General features: G+C 36.6%; 2 protein-coding genes across 4 annotated transcripts; one reads left to right on the plus strand and one right to left on the minus strand.

Moving 5' to 3' along the window:
- Positions 1–622: 622 nt before the first annotated feature.
- LOC117913757 (ATP-dependent RNA helicase SUV3, mitochondrial) lies at positions 623–12035 on the plus strand. 3 transcript variants are annotated; one of them, XM_034828785.1, is made up of 16 exons: positions 623–834; positions 1950–2073; positions 2765–2886; positions 3028–3218; positions 4816–4956; positions 5778–5900; positions 6830–6907; positions 7374–7542; positions 8346–8458; positions 8657–8737; positions 9720–9785; positions 9912–9976; positions 10368–10413; positions 10504–10620; positions 10757–10859; positions 11406–11486. In XM_034828785.1, the coding sequence occupies exons 1-15, from the start codon at positions 771–773 to the stop codon at positions 10841–10843; spliced, it is 1587 nt and encodes a 528-aa protein (XP_034684676.1). In that variant the 5' UTR covers positions 623–770; the 3' UTR covers positions 10844–10859; positions 11406–11486. The 3 variants fall into 3 exon arrangements, with proteins under 3 accessions (XP_034684676.1, XP_034684674.1, XP_034684675.1); XM_034828783.1 differs by lacking the exon at positions 10757–10859 and adding an exon at positions 11579–12035 and having other exon boundaries at positions 626–834; positions 11406–11497; XM_034828784.1 differs by lacking the exons at positions 623–834; positions 10757–10859 and adding exons at positions 887–1187; positions 11579–12035 and having other exon boundaries at positions 11406–11497.
- Positions 12036–12640: 605 nt separating this feature from the next.
- Positions 12641–19280, minus strand: LOC117914365 (pentatricopeptide repeat-containing protein At3g22670, mitochondrial). The gene is made up of 2 exons (XM_034829670.1): positions 18486–19280; positions 12641–13663 (listed from the first exon to the last, which is right to left on the minus strand). The coding sequence occupies exons 1-2, from the start codon at positions 19224–19226 to the stop codon at positions 12800–12802; spliced, it is 1605 nt and encodes a 534-aa protein (XP_034685561.1). The 5' UTR covers positions 19227–19280; the 3' UTR covers positions 12641–12799.
- Positions 19281–19399: the final 119 nt, after the last annotated feature.

The following is a 19399-nucleotide window of genomic DNA, read 5'->3' on the forward strand; positions in this document are numbered from 1 at the left end:
CTCTTGAAAAAGAACTTAAAATTTTTTTTTATTTATAAAAAAGCCTCAAGTATTTCTCTTTCAATCATTTGTAACTTTTACGGGAGAGAAGGTTAAATTAGCAACACTTGTAATTTGAGAAAATTATCATTTATTACTTATAAATCTTTCTACTTGGGTTCTAAAGGGGAGAAAAACCCAAATGATTGGTATTAAAAAAAAAAAGGAAAAAAATATATGTTATTTTTAAAAGTGTTTGAATTTGTTTGATAATAGTTTTCAAGAATAATTTTATGTTTTTTAGAATAAAAAACTAGAAAACATTTTTGAAAATTAGAAAACTGTTTTCTATTTTTTGTTATAAAAAATAGAAAACATCTTTTAAATGTTTTTAGTTATTTTCACTTATTTTTAAGAGTTGTTTTAAAAACTAATTATATATATAATGATTAAAAATAAAGGTCTAAACATAAATTTTTTAAAAAATATTAAAAATAGATTAAAAATATTTTAATTTTCCAAATAGAATTTTGTTATACATACAAATACATCGATTTTTAAAATTTATTTTCAAAAATGTTTAAAAAAATAGTTACTATTCCGGGACTTCATAACTTGTTGGATGTTATAACTTCCCCATTCATCTTCTAGTGTCATATTCCGGAGAAGGCGCGAGAATCACAGGGTTCCGATGAAATAGGCACTCGCCGGAGGTCTCTCTGGGAATTTGTTATCTTGTAATCCTCGATTCTTTCTAGTTTTGGTAATTCGCAATATCGGGGTATCCAAGCATGCCCTCATCATTCTTTCTTCGCCGGCACTTGTCATTCTCCGGCATTTCTCCTACATTTCACGGTTCGCGTTCTACTTTCCTGTTTTCTTCTTATTTTATGTGTTTCTCCGATTAAGCTATAATCCTCTGTTTGGTTGCAAAGAGAACAGAAGAACCAAAATTTTAATTTCCTGTTTTCTCTTCCTGCTGTTTCTCGGGAATCAATTGGGGAAAAAGTGATATGCCTGTGGGTGGTGACAAGTATAATTTTACTGTGCGTGGGAAACCCGTTTGGGGAAGGATCCAAGAAAGAGGGTTTTCCAATAAGCTATACACTTGAACGAATTGCCATTTATTGGCAAAATGATGTTTTGTGCGTGTTCATTGATTGGCGAAAATGATTTTGGAGGTCTTGAAGATTTAGCCAAAAGCTGAGGTAATCACTACACCACGGGGCCACATATTTCCTAGGTTGAAGGCTTGAGGGCAGATGCAGAAAGAATGCCCTCTTATGGATGGTTGCTGTTTTGTAGCTATCAATTTCACATATGTCGAACATTTGGTGGGCATTGTATCCCAAATTAGGCAATGTTCTAGGTTTTTATATGTGGTGAAGAGAGACACCATAACATTTACTTCCTTGTTTTACTGCTTTAGTATTGGTCATTTTCCATGGCATGGTTAAATGTAGCTAGCTTACTATTACTTTATGCCAATGTGGCTGCGCGAAACCCTGTTGGTTGAATCATATGATTGTCTGTATGTGCTGCATGCTGCTGGGAGTAAACTGGGTAGTTCAAGCGTATCTAGGTTTAATACTTTGAAAAGGGTATTTGGGCAACTTAATGGATCAAAGCATATTTTCTTGTGCATGCTTAGTTATTGGATTGATCAGATTTAAAGCTTAGTTAATTTATCGTGCATGCAAGCACAATATTTCAGTTTTGTCATCTTCTGTCCTGTTTTCATTCCTACTATTTGGTAGACATTACCGCACATCACCAAAAAGAAAAAAACACTAGGAGTTTTTGAGCAAGGTAGTAGATATATTAACAAAAGAAAAAATGGAATGCTCTAGGAATTTGTCAAGCAAGGTGAAATGGGTAATTCTTATCTTCAAATTTCTCCCACTTCTGTTTAATCACTATAAATTTAGGATTTATGTTGTATTGATATTCATGTTACTTTTTCTTGGCAGGTACGATGGAGCCCTTCCATCGGCACCTGGAGTTGAGGTTCAGAATTCTAGTTGGTGTTTGTAATAGGATAAGGCAGTTCAGCAGCTCCAGTAGTACCTCGAAGCTTGATTTCATGGACCTGACGTAAGAAATTGTTTTGTATTCCAAAACATATTGATAAAAAACTTAAGACATGTCTGCAATGGTTCTAGTTTTTTTTCTTCTGATAGGCTCGGTTTTAGGATTTCAAGCTATCTTTCCATTTCTGTTTTCTTATGGTATAGGCTAGGATATACTTCTTAGAGTAAATTTTTTAATATCTTGGGATCACAAAATTTGCAAGTTGCTATAGGTCGGATTTGGGCGAATCAGCTGAGTCTAGTTTTATAAGCTGAAACCATCTATCATGGGTGAAAAAAAAAATCAATTTATTTTCCTAAACAGTGTTTCAAAATGTTGGAGTGGTAAAAACATATTTTCTAATAATTAACCATAGAATATGTGTGATGTCTGTGTCAGTGCTTTTTTTTTGGGGGGGTGGGTGGTGGGGAGTGTGCAGGTGGGCAGGTGGGCGTGTGGGGTGGTGGTGGTTTCCTTTGGAGATAGAGTGGGGGAATGCAGAGAAAACAATCATGTTTCTGTGCTTTCTCCCATCCCTCAGTTCAAATTTTTGAATAAGCAACTTAGATCAGTGTTGTTTTCCTCAATAGTTTATCTTAGTTCTATATACATCTCCAAATTGATCTTTTGTGCTAAATGTGATCATAATTTTGGCCTAGATATACCTACCATCTGCTGGTATTCTTCTTATAATCAGGTTTCTGTTTAATTTCAGTCATCCTCATACATGGTACCCAAATGCTCGAAGAAAGAGCCGGAAAGTGATCATGCATGTAGGTCCCACAAATAGTGGTAAAACACACCATGCTCTGAAGCGACTAGAGTCAAGTTCTTCTGGTACGTTAGAAATGCTAATTTACCATGATTTTTATTTTTTGTTTTCTTACCCAAGTACTTAGGAGGACATTGAGGGTGTAATGAAATAAAAATAAACTGGTTCAGGTTCAAATTATTTTCATTTGATTTGTTATTCTGCAGGCATATATTGTGGACCTTTAAGACTCTTGGCATGGGAGGTGGCAAAAAGGTTGAACAAGGCAAATGTTCCTTGTGATATGATTACAGGACAAGAGAGAGAGGAAATTGATGGTGCAAAACACAAGGCCATGACTGTTGAGATGGCTGATGTGACCTCGGACTATCATTGTGCTGTCATTGATGAAATTCAGGCATGTTAATGGTTTATCTATAGAAATATTTTATATGATAGTCTAGCAAGCTCATAACAGTATTTCTTGCTATTAAATCCAAGCCAGACATGTTAGATGGAATGCCAAGTTAGAGAAAGCAAGTGCTAGCAAACAGCAGGTTACAAAGTAGTATCTAGGCCTGGGAATCAGCCAATCAACTAATTCTGTGAGGGTTTGGTTCTGGACAACCTGAAACTAACCTGTTTGTAGTTGGGTTTGAAAATTTTTTACTTGTTCTCTACCCGTTTGGTATGGATTTAATCTTAAATCCAACTGCCAACGTTTGTATTAAAAGCAATGGGAAAGAATTAGTAACATAAGCAATATTTTAAAATAATAATGGGGTTGGAATCTTTTAATGAGTTCAGATGTTTCCAGCTCCAGATGTTTATATCTGGGTTAGAAAATTCTGATTCTTGCTGTAACATTCCATATGGTGTTAGCCTTAAATTTAACTGCCAACCTTGTAATATTAAAATCCTAAGAAAAGAACAAGAAACATAAAGAAATGCTTTATAAAAGATCATAAGATCTCTTTTTTTATCAAAGCCAAAAGCCTAAGCCAAACTGAACTTGTTTGTATCTGAGTGCTTCAATTTGACCTGTTCCTTAATTGGTTCCAGATAAATGTTAAATCTCAGATGCTCTCATGTCTTTGGGGTTGATTTATTCAGCTATTAGCGTCTTCTGTCCTTGGGCAATTGTGTTTCTAATTTTCCATATAAATACAAAAATAAGGCAAGTATGCCATGTGGAGTTCCTAATTCTCTCACCTCATGCTGCTAGCACTGCATCATAGCAGCATTGTGAAATATGCCTTGAGATGCACAGAAAATAGATCAGTGATGAATTTGGTTTTATTTTGTACTATAATATGGATTATGTATGAGACTGAGTTGCTCTGTTACCTTGTTATGTCAATTAATAGATGGTTGTTCTTAAATCTTTATTTGCTTTTTGTTTGAAGTAATTTGAACCTTTAAGCAATTAGTCTATAGTAACCATTGTTGTGCTTGTTTTTCAATCAGATGTGAATTTATAATAAATAGTTAGGGAGGACTAATCCTTACTGTACTGTAGGAAAAGCCTCATACTATGAAGAAATATATGGAAGTGGGATTTATCCCAAATGTATGATTAAAAATAGGATTTATCTCTCATCTTGGCAACTTTATAGATGTCTTAAGCTATTGGTATAGCCTTTTAATTTTCCCTGCTGTGGCTCCTTCAGGGGTGTCTCATGTACACCATGTATACAATCTGCTGGGCCTTTGGTTCCTTCTAATTAATTACAAAAAAGCAGTCTATATGTATTGATTATTCAGTTGCAGTTCCTCATTTGTCTTGCACTAATGAGGTAATCTCACAAAATAGCTAAGTCCATCAAAATGATATGAAGCAAACTCCTGATATAAAGTTTTGTTGTTGGAACTTGTTTTTTATCAAGCAAACTTGTGGAAATATCTTTTCATCATTGTTATTGTTGTGTGTTTTTCGTTTTTTATCATCAATGTTATTGTTGTCTTTATCATTGTCTTTGTTTTATTTTTAGTTTTATTTTCTCCCTTTTTTTCAGATGTTGGGATGTAGGACAAGGGGTTTTTCATTTACGCGTGCTCTATTAGGAATTTCTGCTGATGAACTTCACCTCTGTGGAGATGTGTCTTCTGTTCCTCTTATTCAGGGAATACTTAAGGTGACAGGAGATGATTTTGAGGTAATGAAATCAAGTGTAGACATGCATTTGGTCAAGTTGCCTCTTGTTTTAATTTTTGAAGGGACATTTTTTATTCAATACTTTCCTTCAGATAAGATTCTATTAGAACATGGTTTAGTGGGGATTTTAATGCTGTATCTTGCCCATGTACACATCCATCTATTAATGTTGAAAGGTACCATTGTGCAAAAGGTAGATAATGAGAAATGATAACTATACTGCAAAGCTGTTATTGTATTACCTTTTCCTTCTTTTTGGTGTGTGGGTAGGACAAGGGGAGAGATTGGTGTTGACGATTTGAGGTTCCAGGTTCATTTTGACCCATAAAATTGCTTTTCCTGCAAATTAATGTACCATGAAGTTTTCTTTTAAAGGCATGGACAGCATCGATGTCCTATCCATGTGAGCAGACTCTTAGGAAAGATTGTCTGGGAAGTTTCTTCACCTTGTTGTGCAGTTCTTTGACTGATTTTTTATTGTGTCGCTTCCTTTTTTCCCTTTGGTGTTGGGGGTTGAGGGATAGGGGTTTGGGAGAGTGCTTCCACTATTTCTAGAAGCACTTCTGTTGAATTGGCTGTAAAATTGCTTCTCCTTGCACTGTGTCTAATTCACTAAATTCTCTTAAGGGTTTTCTGTTACAGTGTACAAATGGTAATGATCCAATGGTATTAATGAAATTTCTTTTTAAATATCATGTGTACCCCCTCAGTCCAATTATTGTTAAGTAATCGGTAAATCCCTCTGATTTTGTGGCATTGGTTTGAGTGCTTTTATCATGTTGCTTTTAATGTAATACTGTTTTGTTCTGTTCTTGGCCTTAGGTTCAATGTTATGAGAGACTTTCACCTCTAGTTCCATTGAATGTTCCTCTCAGATCCTTTTCTGATATACAAACAGGCGACTGCATTGTAACTTTTTCACGTCGTCAAATATACAAGTTAAAGGTGAAAAATTACTTCCCTTTTCGTTTTGTTTTTTTTTTTCCTTCTTTTCTTGCCCATGTTGTGGATTCAACCATTTGGCATAGAATATTCTTGTATTTACTGGAATTTTCTCATTGTTCACAATATGTTTGCTTTGAACATGACGCTTTATGTCATGTAGTAGTTTGGTTGTTAGTTAGATCCACAAATTTGTACCAATAAGCTGTGGCCTTGTGGGATCCAGAGGTTTCCCTCATGACCCCAGGTTTGGAGTTTGGGATTTCAAGTCTGCCAGGTAGCATAACTTATATATTTCAATTAGTAATGAATTTCTTGGAGTGAAACATCCTCCCAACCCCAATACCCAAAGACAATGTAGGAGATCACTAACCATGTGGCACAAAGGGTAAGGACTTATTTAAAAAACAGTTTCCATTTTAGTCTACTTCTGGTGTCTGAAACAGAGCAATTTTAAACCTGGACTTGTTAAACTGTCTGGCCTAAAACCACATCACATCAGGTTGGGCTCACTGCTGATCTAAATTGAGCTAACAACCTGGATGACATGATATAGCTGCATGACTAGTGTGGATGGTAGTTGAAGTGGTTTGAACCTTAATCTAGGATGGTAGTTGAAGTGGATCAAACCTTAATCCATCTCACAAATGATTACCTATGTTTGAAATAAGTTGATTCCACATGTTGAAAACTGTATTTACATGTCCTGTGTTAAACTTCACTAAACTGTATTTATCTTTTGCTGTGATTATCACTATCATTATTGGCTAAGTCTTGCACAGGACCTTATGTTGTTAATTATATATTGCCCTTAGTATATGAGCCCAAGTAACTTAGTTTCTTTTATCTTTCTGGCTTACTCTGCACGGTTGACGTGCAATTGAAGGGACTAACTTTTCTAACTGCATTTGTATCTTCTCCAATTCTGCTAGAGACAAATTGAAAATGGGGGGAAGCATCTTTGTTCTGTAGTTTATGGTTCACTGCCACCAGAGACTCGAACAAGACAGGTATCGGTTCCCTCCTATTAAGAAGTACTGTTTTGCTTCATTAAATTTCTTTTGGTTTGTACAAATGAATGCTCCCAGTTGACAACTTTTAAGTTTTTCTTTCTTTATGCATGTCCATATTTTTTTTTCTTTTTGATTTTTCTATTTTGAATGACATCATTTCCTAATGTTGATAACAGAACTCATTCTCTCAGGTTGTTTCCTTAGTCAAGTTTGACTTTTGCTATTAATCCTTTGTCCTAAAATATCGTTGTTGTTCTTATATTTGATCTATCTCTCTCTCTCACTCTCTCTCTTATATATATTTATGTATGTATGCATATTCATCCATCCATCTAATTATGTATCTTTATATTGATCTATCTACATGCTTGTACACATCATGTCTCTAAAACCTTCTGAAGGTACACTGTTATTCTTCTATTTGATAAGGATTAGCTAGTTAAAATTTTCTTTAGGGTTGCAGGCAACAATGTTCAATGATGCAACCAGCGAGTTTGATGTTCTTGTGGCTAGTGATGCCATTGGGATGGGTCTTAATCTGAACATTTCTAGAATCATATTTTCAACATTGAAAAAATTTGATGGCATAGAGGAGCGGGATCTCACTGTACCAGAGATCAAACAAATTGCAGGTACCTTATTATCCATGTAGCAGAAGTTTGGGATTTTCCCTTTGTATCAATATGCCTGTTTTTGTATTTAGATAACTATGTCCTTTTCTTTACATGATGATTCTGAAACAATTTTGATGTTAGTTAAAAACCATTTTATCTGTTTGCCTGCTTCAATGTTCATATGTCATAGACTCATAGCTGTTTGTTTCTGAAAATTTTGTGAATGGCTGCTTATCTTTTATTTGCACAATCCTAGCCAATATACATGCTCTTCTAAAGATGAATTTAGCTTCCTCCCTTCTTTTTTTATTTTTTAATTATTTGCTTGTATCATTTTATTTTGATGTAAGAAAAAAAAATGTTGCAATCAAGAATATTGCTATACTGTTGGGGAACCCATTTTTAATATAAGATGGTGGCTTGTTACTCTTGTTAGCGAAGTAGTTTACTTTAAATGATTAATTAGTTAATCTCTTTCCCCTTGAAATGAGGCAACAATATTTGACGAGAATCAGGGGGCATGGATCATTAAATATACCCATTTGAACAAAGCCTTGTGTGAAGTTTGTGAAAATTTTGGCCTGGTGGTTAGGCCCTTTATTTTTTCCTGTTTTGGCTATAGGATGATGTATGCTTTATATGCCCTATAGTGTACCCCGTCTATGACACACACACACACACACACACACACACACACACACACACACACACACACACACACACACACACACACACATTATGTGTTTATGCATACATATGTGTATATGTATATATATTGAAAAAGAAAATTCTGCTTCAGATGGCTTATTGGTTCTTTTTAGGGAGAGCTGGCAGGTTTGGATCAAAATTTCCTGATGGTGAAGTGACTTGTATGAATGTGAAGGATCTACCCTTGCTACATTCATCACTGAAATCCCCATCTCCTGTTCTAGAGGTGATTGCACAATTGAAGAAGTGACCAACATGAAAAATATCCATTTGATTACTCTCAAGAGATTAGACCTTGATATGAATTCATATTATTTACCCCATAGATCAAATTATTCCAGGCATTACTAGACTTTGATTTATGGTTTTTCACCCTACTTTTCTATTTTCCATTCACTAAAACAGAACACATCTTGTAATGCAGCGTGCTGGATTATTTCCAACCTTTGATCTCTTGTTTATGCATTCACGTTTTCATCCAACAAAAAGCCTCTATCAGATGTTGGTAAGTCACTTTTTTAGTATCTCTATTTCACTGTCTTCCTGCCTATCTAAATATCTTTATTTCATACCTCATTAACATGAACATAGGATTTCTCATGCTTGATATTTTATTATTAGGTAGAACAGATGTGTAATTGCAGTGCGTCTGTGCAGGGTTACCTTGAATGGTTTATGAAAGACTGTCTAGATAGGATAACCAAATCAGTTATTCTGACAACTGATTTAGGATATGTTTGGTTGACCATAATTGGATGCACATAACTTGGAAAGTTTTGATTTGTTATTTCAAATTTGGGAACATGTCGTACCTATGGAGGACTTGGTAATTCTTCCCATTCCTAGGAAGAAAGCTAAAATGAAGGTGGATAACTTATTTTTATTCTCTGTATTATTTACATCTAAACCCATGTATTAGTATTATTGGGAGTGTTAATTGTGTAAATCCAAATTAATTCTCAAGATAACTAAATGCTGTAATGGAAGTAAAAAATGACAGGAGTTTCAAATTCCCAACTTTAGCCAAACACTAGAATGGATCATATTCATTATATTCTTGGACTTTATTTCCAGAAATATGATTTCCATTCTCAAGTTTAGATGCTGGCGAACCAAATGCAGCCTTAATGTGTCTTTTTAATCATCAAAAATTGCAGAATAATTTCTATGAAATTCTCTGTTCTGATTTGCAGTCTCCCACTATTTATATTTATCATATGTATAGACATCAACCTAATTCTGGTTGGAAGCGAAACACAATATTAATTGTTGAAATTTGTGGAATTTCCTAGATAGATTTGAGAAGTTTTGAAGATTTTGAAATAGCTCGAGATCCAATTCTAAATGTTGAAAGTTTTAACAATTTGAAATTCAATCCATCCTGCTCTTTTCTGTGACACCTAATCATGGTGCCCACCACTATATAATAAGTGTCACACACACAGATACTGTGATACATATTTATCTGACTTACTTTTTCTTTCCAGGAGCATTTTGTAGATAATGCCAAATTATCTTCAAACTATTTCATTGCTGATTGTGAAGAAATGTTGGTAAAGTTCTTAGTGTCATGTTTTCTTCCCTACTTTCCAGAAAAAGGCCTTTTTTTTTTATCAACTGAGAATATTACCTTTTTTGGTTATTTACTCTTAATGCCACTTTTGCTTCATTGACAACAGAAAGTTGCTGCAATCGTTGATGAGTTTCCCCTTGGGTTGCATGATAAGTACCTTTTTGTTATTAGGTAACATTTCTGGCCCCTTCTCAAAGAGAGCTTTAAATTTATATTACTTTGTTCCCCAAAACTCTTTACTTTTTTGTGGAGGGTAATTTTTGAGACCCCCTTTACCCACTATCAGAAACTATCGAGTCTCCTGAAATTATTATTCATGTTGTTATGTGGGGTTGATAAAGTTCAACTCAGCTCATTGGCCAAAAGATATATTTATGCTGTGGCATTGGGGTCTTACAACTCAGTTCTGCAATCCTAAGGTTTCAGGATGTATTGGCTAGCACAGTTTCTTGGATTGTTGCTGATTGCAAAGCAATTTAGCTGACTAATTAAGCTAGTTTAGGTGTATTCTAATTTCATTAACTTGATTTGATTTAAATGTAATGATGCTTGTGATGTGCAGTCCAGTTGACATGAACAATGACATTTCATCTCAGGGTCTTATACAGGTAAGATTCATCTGAAGTTTTGATGATTTTTAGATGTTTGTTGTGAATGAGGGAACTGAGATAGATTATTAATTGGATACTGTGGACTAGTTTGCACAAACTTATGCGAAGAAGGGCATTGTTCGACTTCGGGAAATATTTACACCAGGGACACTTCAAGTGCCGAAATCACATTCTGCACTTAAGGAGCTTGAATCCATTTACCAGGTTAGATTTGTTCTCATCATCTTCTTGTGTTCTAAGGAGTAACATGAGATTCCATATCCAAATACCCTGGCTACAAATTGTCACTCAAAGGAAATTGGTATTTGTAGTTTGTTTACTGAATGGAGAAAATGTGCAGGGTTGGTATTCAAAAGTTCTAGTTTATTTAGTGGGTGAATATCAGAGCAGGATCAGGAAAGTGAGAAGTATGGAAATCAAGATATGAAAGTTGAATTTCAAGAGTAAGAATTACGTTTTGTCACAATTTTAAAATTAATTAAAAAATGGTGTCATGAAAAATCAAATTGTTATTGTTTGTCTAGGACTAAGTTTTATGTATCAACCAACAGCTTCTTAATTTACTTGTGCTTTACGGCTATTTGTTCTCGTGGAAGTCATTTTTCGGCAGAAAAATATCATTCCAGTGTCTGACTCATTGCACAATTTGGTGTGTTTTCCATTTTTCCAGTAGGAAGTTTCTCCAGTATTTTCACCTTTTAAGCTGTTGTTAATTGGAGGTTCTCTAGCTATGTAAATTTCATTTTCCTATCTAGAAATAGCTTTGAGACCAACTTATGGAGCCATGAAAGAAACCTATTATCTGTTGCATGTAGTCATTTAGTTGTTTGATTTTCTTCATATATATTTTTTTTTCATCAAACCAGAAAGCTGAAGGATTTGTCAAATACAAGTGAAAAATGATTTCTAGTCCACTATCAACTATTCTGTTTATCAGATCAATTTGCTGCTAAAATCTTCTTTCTCATCTGGGTTATCACCTACTGAAGGTATTGGATCTTTATGTGTGGCTGAGTTTCCGATTGGAGGATTCGTTCCTAGACCGTGAGCTGGCATTGTCACAGAGGGCCATCTGTAGCATGTGAGTGCTGTCCGGAGCTTTTCCAGTGATCTCTAGTTTTCATTTGGGTTGATATTTTGTTATTCTATATGAAATTTGTAGGTTGATTGAGGGGTTCCTGGAAAGAGGAGGGTGGCGACAGCCAATGGCAAGTAGTGTGCCCTCTCGCATTAGCTCAACTTCTCTTTTATCACAATCAAACAAGCAAGATCTGTGAGACATCATTTGAAAAAGTTCACTCCATCTCCTTTACGCTCTGTTTGACTTTGGACGAGTATGAAGGTTAAAGTAACTTGGAAACTAGAACGGCCAATACTTGCTACTTTCTTGTAGTCTCTGTAACTAATATATCCTTACCAATTCTTTTGGCAATCAAACCAAGCATTAAGCTTAAGCTTTCCGAGGAGAAATTTCATGCTTCTGATGCTACAGTTTTCTTGTAAATTCTAAATGCACACTTTATTCAACGTTGTATTTTCTTTTCTTGCTGAACATTCTTTGTTTATGTGAACCAATTGATGGAAAAGAAATAATCAACTAATTTTTTTGTTATTTTTTCCTTTTAAGTTCTATCTCTGTATATTATGTAGCGAAAAGAACTGAATTCCTTTTTCCAAACTTTTTGTTCCATCCTTCCACTTGAAGCTCTCTCCATAGTAATATGGTGCACACTTTTTGTTCCATCTTTCCATTTGAAGCGCTCTCCATAGTAAAATGGTGCACGAGAATGCAGATGCATTCTTAACCTTTGTGGTTACCTTCTTGTCCAGACACATATGCATCACAAATGAAGCTAACTGGAAGTTCGTTGCAATGCTTGGTTAGTGAAATCTATATATACATTTTGTGGTGGAGGTGTACAACAACTAAGAAAAAGTTATATACATGAAAACAGGTTAAAAAGATGATCTATTGCAAAAATAATTGAAATCAACAAGTATTCACATCAGGATTCTACTTCCTAAATCAATGGAACCAGAATCCCCATTGAGGGCTCCAAGATTCATTCTGGTCGCATGAAATGGCCATGCAAAAACAGGTCTCCCTACGTTGCCACTTTATCAGAGTCATCAAATGTAGTTGTATTAATCAAATATGAAGCTACAGGATGAAACTTTAGCATGAGATGGCACATTTTATCATCTGAAGATCATGCTTCCCCTAATAGCCGATCTCTCCAACATGATGTCCTGCGGAGAGTTGCTTTTGCCATTGGCAATGTCTTGGAAACTAACAAAACCATTACACAAAATGACCCATGCCCAGAAAGAAAAAGAGTAGAGAAAAGTGATGGATCAGGGGATGCATCCTAAATCTCAACAGTCATCCTTGTTGTCTAGCCTGTGACATCAACTTTTCAACCCTTTCCTTGGCTTCTACCATACTCTTCTTTTCAAGCTCTTTCAGCAACAACTTGTGGGTACAGTCCTTAGGAACCAATCCCTTTGACACCATTTCCTCAAAAAACAAGCAAGCATGTTTAAGTTTCCCACTCTTACACAGTCCATGCACCAAGAGAGAATAGGTTTCAGCTTCAAGACTTGTGTCGTTCTTAAACATGTGGTTCAACAATGCTGAAAGCACCTTCATTCTGTTGTTTCTGCAGCACATTTTCAGTAAAGGGGAGTAAGTATTAAGATCAGGCTTGCAGGAACTTTCTTCCATTTTCAGAAGCAGCTTCAAGGCATCTTCTTCCTGGGAATGCATGCAGGCAGCAGAGATCATGGTATTATAGGTCAACACATCTGGGATTGCACCCTGCTTTGTCATGTCCTCAAATACATCCCGAGCATCCTTAAGCCTACCTGCTTTGCTTAGTATGTAAATCAAGGAACTGTAAAATGAAGTATCAGGAACACAACTGCTTCCATTCATCTTCTCATACACCTCCAAAGCTTTAGATATTTCCTTTCCCTTGCCCAAAGCATGCATAACAATGGTGTATGTCACTACATTTGGGGGACACCCCTTTTCCTCCATCTCATTTAGTACAGAATCGACTTTGCGAAAATATTTCTCACGACAGTAAGCTTCCACAATGGACGTATAAGAAATCACATCTGGGCAGAACCCATGTTCCTTAATCTCTACCATAGACTTCAGGGCATCATTCATCTTCCTAGCTTTGCACCAACCATGAATCAATACATTGAAAGTATGAGAGTTCAAAGGAATTGAATCCTTGAACTGTTGAGAAGGTCAATGACATTTGGCTTTCCATTGACAAAAATATCCAGCCATATTGTATTAGTTGTATATTTGATTAGTTGCCTTTTATACTTAGACTACCAAGAATAGATTAGCATGATTAACATGATTGTAGGAAATCTCTTGTATAAAGCTACGTTTCCTGATTCAATAGTATTATTCAATAAAAAGGAAAATATTCTTTTCCCTTTATTTTACATGGTTTCAGAGCAGGGACTGATACCCTAGCTCTCTGTTTTTCTTTTTGCCTTCTTTTTTATCATTGTTTCTTATCATCATGGCAAATGAGCAATATTCAGATGGAGGCAAGCTTGATGCTATCAATCCATATTTCCTTCACCATTCTGATCATCCAGGGATGAGGCTTGTTTCCAAGCCTCTCAATGGGGATAATTATTCGACATGGTGTAGAGCCATGATGATTTCTTTGAATGCCAAATCCAAGTTAGGTTTGACGGGACCACCACAATGCCGTCTGCCACAACCAAACCAGATGACTATGCTTCATGGAAAAAATGTAATGATATGGTCCTCTCTTGGATTCTTAATTCACTCACACAGGATCTTGTAGGCAGTGTCATTTTTTCAACCACCGCCCAGGAGGTATGGGAAGACCTTCGGGATCGTTTTTCTCAAAGTAATGCCCCTCGTATTTTTCAGATTGAGAGAGACATTGCTTGTCTTGCTCAAGATCAAATGACTGTTGCGGCTTATTACACAAGGCTAAAAAAATTATGGGATGAACTAGGATCCTATAATGACACCATTTGCTCTTGTGGGGTGGATCATAAGAGACGCAAATTGATGCAATTTCTCATGGGACTTAATGAGTCCTACAATGCAATCCGAGGACAGATTCTATTGATGAATCCACTACATGATGTTGCCAAGGCTTACTCTTCCATTGTACAAGAAGAGAAGTAGTGAAGCCTAGGGGCTGCACGTGAGATGACGGAGAACTCAGCCATGGTTGTTCAAAGGATTGAACTGGTGGCTCTGGCTGTTAGACATGGACAAGGTTCTTCTTCTTGTTCCAACTTGTCCAATAGAAAACCTTTGCATTGCTTTTATTGTGACCGTGACCATCATGTGCGAGAAACATGCTGGAAGCTGAATGGGTACCCGCCAGGACACCCTAAACATGCATCAAACAGGTCCAATCAAAGAAGCAATCATTTTAAGCGCAACAAAAGCCATCAGCCTTCAGTGAACAATGTCAAAGAGGGTCCAATGATGTAGGAAGTGCCATTGGTGACAAATGGGCTCTCTGATTTGCAAATTCAGCAAATCTTATCCATCATGCAGGGTAAAGGAACAACACAATCTGCCAATTCTAAAGCTGATGTTGTTGGTACTTCTTTAGGTTTGTTACAAACATTGTTGCGCCTCCATCAATTAATTATCGACAGTGGTGCAACAGACCACATTACCTCATCTCCAACCTTGCTTGTCAACAGTAGTAAGAACACCCGTTTGCCACCAGTTGCTATGCCAAGTGGAGAACAGGCTCTGATTACATCCATTGGAAATCTACCTTTGAATTCCAATATTACTTCAAAAAATGTGTTTGTTGTGCCATCTTTCAAGGTGGATTTAATGTCCGTGAGTTGCGTTACCAAAGATCTCATTTGTTCAATAACCTTCTTTCCTCATTGGTGTATTTTGTAGGACTTGATGACGAGGACAACGATTGGTTTGGGTGAACAACGAGACGGACTTTATTACTTAGTTGCATTGGCATCAGAGAAGCCAAAACCTCAAACTTCATCCACAACAACTACTTCTTGTTGTTCACCCGGTCCTCAAGTCACCTTCTCCACCACTTTGTGGCATCGTCGATTGGGGCATTTGTCTTCCTCTAGATTACATTTTATGGCAAAACATTTGTTAAGTTTCCCTTTCCAGTCTAATAATGCTTGTAATGTTTGTGCCCTTGCAAAACAAAGTCGACTTCCATTTTCTGTTAGTTCAATTTTGTCTGTTAGACCTTTTGAATTAATTCATTGTGACATATGGGGCCCCCATAAAATTGCCTCTCTTTCTGGTGCAAAATATTTTTTGACTATTGTGGATGATTATTCTATATTCACATGGGTATTTTTTTATGCATCACAAAAGTGAAACACAACATTTACTTGTCAACTTTTTTTCATTTGTCCAAACACAATTCCATGTTTCTATAGCCAACATTCGGGTTGATAATGGTGGAGAATTCTTCTCTATGCAAGAATTTTTTAAACAAAAAGGGACCACTTATCAACATTCTTGTGTCTATACCCCTCAACAAAATGGGGTTGTAGAGCACAAGCATCACCATATTTTTGAGACAACTCGAGCTTTTCGTTTTCAAGCCCATCTTTCTTTACATTTTTGGGCAGAATGTGTTTCTATTGATGTTCATATCATTAATCGTTTGCCCACACCACTCCTTTCTCGTCAAACTCCTTTTGAGCGACTCTATGGAAAAATTCCTTTCTTATTCCCACCTTCGAGTTTTTGGGTGTCTAGTATATGCTACTGATGTGCACGTTCCCCATAAATTCGCTCCTCGAGCCAAACATTGTATTTTTTTTTTTTGCTATCCAGCTAGTCAGAAAGCTTACAAGCTCTATGACCTTGACACCCATAAAATGTTCACTAGTCGTGATGTTGTTTTTCATGAAACTATTTTTCCCTATGAGTCCATTTCTTCCATTTCCTCAAATTCAGGCCTTGTGGTTCCTCTTTCTGTATCTGATTCCTCACCACCAGAACCAGTTTCTATTGTCCAACAACCCATACCACTGAATTCAATTTTGCCTCCGCAATCACCTACTAGTCCTCATCGCGAACCCATTTTATGTCGTTCTCAACGACCTCATCACCCTCCCACGACTTTACGTGATTATGTTTGCAACCAAGTGACGTCTCCCACCATTTTCCACCTTTTTCATCAACTCTAGAAAAAGGTATGCGATACCCCCTTTGCCATTTTGTCTCTTATCATCGTTACTCACCACAACATCGCTCCTTTATTGCTACTGTCAGTCAAGATATTGAGCCTACCTCTTATACAGAAGTAGTCTTTCATCCCCATTGGCAAGAAACAATGTAATCTGAATTGGCCACTTTAGACGCCAACCACACTTGGTCCCTCACTTCTCTTCCTCCTGATAAAAAGCCTATTGGTTGTCGTTGGGTTTATAAAATCAAACGACACTTAGATGGCACTATTGAGCGTTTCAAAGCTCGTTTGGTTGCAAAAGGTTACACACAGTTGGAAGGTTTAAATTATCATGACACTTTTTCTCCCACTGCTAAAATGATTACTGTTCGTTGTTTATTGGCTTTAGCAGTTGCCCAAAATTGGTCTCTTCACCAACTTGATGTCAACAATGCATTTCTTCATGGTGATCTCCATGGAGAAATTTATATGACTCCACCTCCTGGTCTTCAGCGACAGGGAGAGAATCAAGTGTGTCGCCTTCACAAGTCGTTGTATGGTTTAAATTAGGCTTCCCGACAATGGTTTGCCAAGTTCTCTATAGTTATCCAAGCTGCTGGATTTACTCAATCCAAAGTCGATTACTCGTTATTCACATGTCAGAAAGGCAAATCTTTTACAACTTTGTTAATATATGTTGATGACATTCTTATTACGGGTAATAATGTCAAAGACATATTAGCACTCAAGCAATTTCTTCATAGTCATTTTCGAATTAAAGATTTGGGTGATTTGAAGTATTTTCTGGGCATCGAAGTTTCTCGGTCAAAGAAAGGTATTTCCATCTCACAATGAAAATATGCTTTGGAAATTTTAAAAGATAGTGATTTTTTGGGTGCTAAACCTGTGAGCTTTCCCATGGAACAAAACATAAAGCTCTCATATTTAGGTGAATTGCTTAAAGATCCATCTCAGTATAGACAACTTGTTGGACGCTTAATTTATTTGACTATTACCCGACTAGATATCACTTATTCAGTCCATATGTTAAGTAGATTCATGCATGCACCACACAAACCACACATAGAAGTTGCCTTACGTGTGCTGCGTTATTTGAAAAGTAGTCCAAGATAAGGTCTATTTTTCCCTTCTCATAATGATTTATCTTTACGAGCTTTTTCTGATTGGGATTGGGCTAGTTGTCCAATATCTCGTAGATCCACTACATGTTATTGTGTTTTTCTAGGATCTTCTCTTATTTCTTGGCGAACAAAGAGACAGAAAAACGTATCTCTCTCCTCAGCAGAAACCGAATATAGAGCCATGACAAGTGCATGTTGTGAATTATCTTGGTTGCGCTTATTATTGACAGATTTGAGAATATTGCATCCGAAGCCAGCATTGTTGTATTGTGATAACACAGCCGCATTACATATAGTAGTCAATCCTGTTTTCCATGAAAGAACCACACATATAGAGATGGATTGTCATTTTATTCGTGACAAAATACAAGATGGTTCAATTGTAACCAAACATGTTGCTTCAAAGAATCAACTTGCAAATGTATTCACCAAGCCATTGGGAAATGAAGCTTTCTCAACTATGATGGGCAAGTTGGAAGTTCTTGACATTCACTCTCCAACTTGAGGGAGAGTGTTGAGAAGGTCAATAGCATCTGGCTTTCCATTGATAAAAATATTCAACCATATTGTATTAGTTGTATATTTGATTAGTTGTCTTTTATACTTAGACTACCAAGAATAGATTAGCATGATTAGCATGATTATAGGAAATCTTTTGTATTAAGCTACGTCTCCTTATTCAATAGTATTATTCAATAAAAAGGAAAATATTCTTTTCCCTTTATTTTTACATGAACTCTACAAACACATCATTAGCATGCTCAACGCTATTCTCCTTAACCAGGGCATCCATAAGCGTATTCATCGCCAATGTGTCCTTCACGCCAAACCTCTCCATTCCTCGAAATGCCTCTATGGCATCCTTCCACCGACTCGCCCTTGCAAGCCTTCTCATGACCTTAGTCATTGTGGCCAAGGAAACATATCCCCCCAATCGATCCATCTCCTCCACCAACTCCCACATAAGATCAAACTTCTTCAACTTCCCTAAGATGTCAACCATTGAGTTGTAGGAATTCACAGAATGCCTATAACCCGTTTGAGCTTTTGCCCACTTGAAAAACCCAAAAGCCGGGATCCAATCATTGCTGAATCTCTTCAAAACTTGCTCAACCAAGCTTTCAGATACACTCACGCCACACCCACCTAGAGCTTGGACAACAGCATCAGCCGAGGAGTGCCTAAACTTGAGAAGTTCACTAATTTTATCGATATCACTGTCAATAGTCTCCTTTAGCACGTACGCATCAACTTTACTGCGATGATCATGCTTTTGATTCTCCGCCCAATAAGCAAGTTTAGGAATCACGAAATCATCATCAGAATCTGAGCCAGCAGGGCTGTTATTCTGAGAGAATTTGACCCAGTCCGGAAGCTCGGGTGACTCGGCCGTGGTGGGTGACCCAGTTGTGGTGCAGAAACGATTAAGCGACAAGTAATGGAGCGCATTGAGAAGGAGATTATTACCTTTATACATATATGGAGTTGTCGATGGGCCTGAATGCGAAAAAAGATGGAAAATTTTGAGTTTTGAAAGACCATTTTAGGCGTTTTCTCTCGAGGTCATGTAGAGAAGATACCCACCGTGGAAACCTTTCCAAAGGCCCTCTGAGGTACAAGCGATGAAGAATGGGCAATGGATTGGTCATT

This window comes from Vitis riparia, chromosome 5 (genome assembly GCF_004353265.1).
Source record: "Vitis riparia cultivar Riparia Gloire de Montpellier isolate 1030 chromosome 5, EGFV_Vit.rip_1.0, whole genome shotgun sequence".
NCBI lineage: Eukaryota > Viridiplantae > Streptophyta > Magnoliopsida > Vitales > Vitaceae > Vitis > Vitis riparia.

What these genes read in the sequence shown, in the direction of transcription:
- LOC117913757 (XM_034828783.1), top strand. Translation starts at nt 771, where the DNA reads ATGCCCTCATCATTCTTTCTTCGCCGGCACTTGTCATTCTCCGGCATT. An exon ending in CAGAGACTCGAACAAGACAG is followed by an intron (nt 6,908 to 7,373) that starts GTATCGGTTCCC and finishes TTAGGGTTGCAG; the next exon opens with GCAACAATGTTCAATGATGC. An exon ending in CCCCATCTCCTGTTCTAGAG is followed by an intron (nt 8,459 to 8,656) that starts GTGATTGCACAA and finishes CTTGTAATGCAG; the next exon opens with CGTGCTGGATTATTTCCAAC.
- LOC117914365 (XM_034829670.1), bottom strand. Translation starts at nt 19,226, where the DNA reads ATGTATAAAGGTAATAATCTCCTTCTCAATGCGCTCCATTACTTGTCG. An exon ending in CTAATGATGTGTTTGTAGAG is followed by an intron (nt 13,664 to 18,485) that starts TTCATGTAAAAA and finishes CCTTCTCAACAG; the next exon opens with TTCAAGGATTCAATTCCTTT.